General features: G+C 42.3%; 1 protein-coding gene across 1 annotated transcript in view; it reads left to right on the top strand.

Moving 5' to 3' along the window:
* Window positions 1-5,372, top strand: part of LOC102842652 (protein FAM169B-like) — a 46,497-nt gene that overhangs the window by 10,791 nt on the left and 30,334 nt on the right. The window contains exon 4 of the mRNA XM_006870701.1: window positions 1,447-1,546. Coding sequence (XP_006870763.1) covers window positions 1,447-1,546 — 100 coding nt within the window. The remainder of the gene's footprint in view (window positions 1-1,446; window positions 1,547-5,372) is intronic.

Here is a 5,372-nt window from a genome sequence, read left to right as displayed (position 1 = left end):
CATATCATCAGTGAAAACAAGGCCAGGGGCAGACTGTGGAACAGACCATCAATTACTCATATGCAAATTCAAACTGAAGCTAAAGAAAATGAAAACAGACCTTGTGGTTCAAACTGACCTTGCAGTCTAGTGCTTATCCTACAGCACTACACTGGGACTCCTGCCATTTTACCTGATGTTTGAATTCGTCCAGTTTGGAGTGGTACTGCACCGTCTCATTGCTTTTAACAGGTTTAGCTTTTCTTTTTGAATCCAGAGAATTTGTGTGTGTGTGTGTGTGTGTGTTTGTAAACAAAAGGGAAGATTAAGATGTAGTTTCAGGATAAGCCACATGACATTCAATACTTTGGGACTTCTGAAGGTCTTTTCCTTTTCATGATGAACTGTTTCCAGTCTTAAAATGGTCCGGTCACATCTAACATACCACAGTCTAGGTTTACTGTATAATACCACAGGACGCTAGCTCTAGCACAAGGGGAGACAATCAAAGCAGCCATGGCTAATTGCTGTAAACATTTTGATGTGTTTCCTTTTGAGTTTTATCTATGTGCACAATCTTTAAAACATTAGTGAGCCCAGACTGTGAATACAGTGTTATCTTTAAGGAGTGTTTCCTTGTGTCATGCAATCCTTTGTAAATATTATTTTCCTGACCTGGTAAGGACCATCTGTGAATGAAGTGTGCATCAGAACAACCACTGTGTGAGCACCGTTTTGTTATGGATCTCAGGATTTGTGAAGAAACAGTTCCCTGAACTGTGAAGGCTTGCTGTATATGCTTACAAGCCTGCCTGGCTTAGCTGACACATTCTTTTCTCATTTTCTTACCCTCTCTCTGTTTTCAAACCCACTTGGTGGTGGACTATGTTGACCTTTAGCTTTGGGACCTGATAGCAGAGTGTTTCATGACCACAGAGAGGACTTTGGAGCTGGAGTGTTTTAGGGACTCTGACCTTGGGGCTTCGTGTTGTTCTGTTGGTGCCCCAAGCCTACTAGACACAGAGAGGGTATGGATTCACCAGACTGGTCATAGGGACCTGAGCCAGGGCAGCCTGAGCGCAGTGACCTGGGGTCTGAGAGTGGACAGAGCCCAGCAATGGCAGGTGGTGACTGAGGTGGGCTGTGGACTGAGGCCCAGGAGGATGAGAGTGGTCTGACGTGAACAGAAGGGTGTTTGGTCTACAGAACAGTGTGGGTGGAGGGGGCAGGTGAATCATGGGTGGGCAACAGGAGAGGACCTTTGTCAGAAATCCCTGTCACGTGTGCAGCTGAGATTTCCATGACAAGATGATGATGCCCATGGCCTGCCAAGTGGACTACTCCATGTGGCAGCGTGTGTTCAATGTGCTATTCATTCTAAGTAGTTTCTTGTGCCGTTTATCTTGATGAAAGAACAAAACACTTACTTTATTTACTTATTATTTTTTAATCTAATTTTTTTTTTAGGTTAAACTTGAAGCTTCTTCTGTTTGTTTTTGCACTATGCACCGTGATGAAACTCAACATAAATTACTGGTTTTGGTTAATCCCCAGGACACAAAGTCAGGTAGGTACTTGCCCGGTTTTATTATATACAATAAGTAGAAATCCAAAACCGAGGACAATGCTGGTTGTTTTCTTAGGCTGGAGTCCTGGTGTGGCACTGTGGGATAAAGCATTGGCAAAGCCTCCTCTTTGCTCCTGGGTTGGGGGTGACTGAGCTTTGTGTGAAGTATTCAGGTCGAGGTTCAGAGTGTCCCCTGTCTCTGTAGGGTTAAGCCTTGCCTGCCATGCACACAGGGGCAAGGATAATGTGACCTTTGTCTTTTTGGCAGAGTTTGTGATGAGTCCTGACTGTGTTAGTGAAAGTAACAAAGTGAGCTGCTTGGTGAACAGATTGTGAAAATCTTGAACAATATCACTTTAAGAAATAGTCCAGTATCTGACAATTGCATGATTTATTACACTGGGAACAACAAATTGAAGAGCCATGGAGGCATGTTCATCATCAAAAAGAACATTTCAAGATCTGTCTTGAAGGAAAATGCTGTCTGAGATAGAATACTATCTGTACACCTGCAAGAGTGGTGATGGAATACCGTCAAGTCAGTTCTGCTTCACAGTTATCCAGTAAAACAGGGTTCCCATGATGTAAATCTTCACAAGTGTAGAAAGCCTCATCCTTCTGCCTCAGAGCCACTGGTGGATTCAAACTGCTGGTCTTATGGATAGCAGCCGAACGTGTAACCCAATATGCTACCAAAGCTCCAGGCGTACAGGGAAGACCAGTTAATACCACTAATCTTTGAATTTATGCACCAACCACTAAAGCCAGTGACAATGAAATTGAAGAATTCTACCAACTTCTTCAGTCTGAAATTGATTTAGCCTGAAATCTAGATGTATTGGTAATTACTGACAATTGGAATACAAAGGATAGAAATAGAAGGATCAGTAGTTGGAAAATATGACCTTGGTGATAGAAACGATGCTGGAGATTGCATGATAGAATTTTGCAAGACCAATGACTTGTTCATTTCAAATACCTTTTTAACCAACATAAAAGATGACTATACACATTGACATCACCAGAGGGAATACACAGAAAACAAACTGGTTATATATGTGCAAAGAGACAGTGGAAAAGCACCATATCATCAGCCAAAACAAGGCCAGGAGCAGACTGTGGAACAGACCATCAATTACTCATATGCAAATTCAGGCTGAAGCTGAAGAAACTGAAAACAAGTCCATAAGAGCCAAAGTATGACTTTTAATATATCCCACCTGAATTTAGAGTTCATATGAAGAACAAATTTGATGCATTACACACTAAAGACTGAGAAGACCTGAAGAGTTGTGGATGACATCAAGAACATCATACATGAAGAAAGTAAAAGGTCATTAAGAAGACAAGAAAGAGGGAAAAGACCAAAAGGGATGTCAGAAGCGACACTGAAACTTCTCTTCAGCATAGACATAATAAAGCAAATGGAAGAAATAAGGAGGTCCAAGAGCTGAAAAGAAAATTTCAAAGGTCAGCTCAAGAAGGCAAAGGCAAATATTATAACAAAATATGCAAAGACCTGGAGTCAGACAACTCAAAGGAAAGAACATGATCAGCATTTCTCAAGATTAGGGAAGTGAAGAGAAATTCAAGCCTGGAATTGCAGCATTGAAGGATTCTGTGGGCAAAATACTGAACGATGCAGAAAACATCAAAAGAAGATGGAAGGGATACACAGAGTCACTGTACCAAAAGGAAATGACTGATGCTCAACTGCTTCAAGAGGAAGCATATGATCAAGGCCAATGATACTGAAAGAATAAGTCCAAGGTGAATTGCAGGCATTGGCATAGAAAAGGCTCTGGAAATTGATGAAATGCAAATGGAAATCTTTCAACAAACTGAGGAGGCACTGGAGGCATCCCACGTTTATGTCAAGAAATTATGAAGACAACTACCTGGTCAATTGGCTGGAAGAGACCTGTAGTTCTGTCCATTCTCAAGAGAGGTGACCCAAGGGAATGCAGAAATCAATGGGAAATCTCTTTGATAGCCCATGTGAGTAAAGTTTTACTAAAGGTAATACAGAAACAGCTACAATCATACATTGACAGAGAAGTACCAGAGGGTCAAGCCGGATTCAGAAGAGGCTGTGGAACGAGGGTATCATTGCTGATAACCGATGGATCTTGGCTGAAAGCAGAGAACATCAGAAAGATGTTTACCTGTGCTTTATTGATTATGCAAAGGCTTTTGATTGTGTGGATCATGACAAGCTATGCGCAACATTGCTAAGTATGCGTATTCCAAAACACTTAATTGTACTCATGAGGAATCTGTATCTGGACCAAGAGGCAGTTGTCTGAACAGAACACTGAACGTTTTAAAATTAAAAAAGGTGTGTGACAAGGTTGTATTCTTTCACCATACTTATTCAACCTGTATACTGAGCAAATAATCTGAGAAGCTGGGTTCTATGAAGAAAAATGTGGAATCAGGGTTGGAGGAAGACTCATTAACAACCTGCGATATGCAGATGATACAACTTTGCTTGCTGAAAGTGAAGAGGATTTGAAACATTTACTGATGGAGATCAAAGAGCATAGCCTTCAGTATGGATTACATCTCAGTGTCAAGAAAACAAAAATCCTCACCACTGGACCAATAAACACTATTCTTATCAACAGAGACAAGATTGAAGTTGTCAAGGACTTCATTCTTCTTGGATCAACTATCAACACTCATGGAAGCAGCAGTCAAGAGATCAGACGACGTATTGCATTAGGCAAATCTGCTGCACAAGAACATTTTAAAGTGTTGAAGAGCAAAGATGTCAGCTTGAGGACTAAGGTGCGCCTGACCCAAGCCATGGTATTTTCAATAACCTCATATGCATGTGAAAGCTGGACAGTGAATAAGGAAGATCTTAGAAGAATTGGTGAATTATGGTGTTGGAGGAGAATACTGAAAGTGCCAAGGACTGCCAAAAGAACAAACCAATCTGTGTTAGAAGAGTCAAAATGCTCCTTTGAAGCCAGGATGGTCAGGCTTCGTGTCTCATACTTTGGGCATATTGTCAGGAGGAAACTGTCCCTGAAGAAGGACATCATGTTTGGTAAAGTGGAGAGTCACAGAAAAAGAGGAAGACCCCCAACGAGATGGATTGGCACATTGGCAGCAGCAACAGGCTGAAGCGTCACGACGATTGTGAGATGGATGCAGAACTGAGCAGTGTTTTATTCTGTTGTACATCAAGTCACTGTGAGTCAGTAACAACTCGATGGCACCTAACAACAACAACAGCCATCACCAGCTGATGGCCATTTTGGCCCTTTGTACTTTTTGCCTATTATTAGTAATTCTACTATGAACATCGATGCACAAATTTTTACATGGATCTGTTTTCAGTTTTTTGGGTGTTGGTGTAGAAATAGAATTGCTAGGTCATTTGGTAAGTCTTTGTCTAAGTGTTCAAGGATCTGACTGTTTTCTGATATGGTTACACCATTTTACATTGTTGGCAGCAGCGTGTGGGTTGCGACTTGTCCTCAGTTTCTGCTTGGCAGTGTTGCCAACAATACTGGGTCATTTGGGAGGAGCAGTGGAGATAAGGACCATCTGCGATCATGTCTGTGGGACATCAGATGTGGGGAATAAGGCTTGAGGTTGGAGGCAGAGTCTGGACCAGGACCACCAGCTGAGGGGGGGATCTGGGTGCCTCGTCCATGAGGACATACCACTCTTCAGTTCTTCACTGATATCTCTCAGGCTGTTCCATGGGGGGCGGGCGGGGGGTGGGGCTTCTTTCATGGAGTCTAAACATTTTGAGGGGAAGAGTTAGGCCACTTTGATCTCCACAGAGGACCCAGCACCTCCAGTTGTTGTC

The sequence above is a fragment of the Chrysochloris asiatica genome, unplaced genomic scaffold (assembly GCF_000296735.1).
Source record: "Chrysochloris asiatica unplaced genomic scaffold, ChrAsi1.0 scaffold00148, whole genome shotgun sequence".
In the NCBI taxonomy this organism is placed as follows: domain Eukaryota; kingdom Metazoa; phylum Chordata; class Mammalia; order Afrosoricida; family Chrysochloridae; genus Chrysochloris; species Chrysochloris asiatica.
Note: the sequence above shows the minus strand (reverse complement) of the source record. Positions and strands in the feature narration are given on the sequence as shown.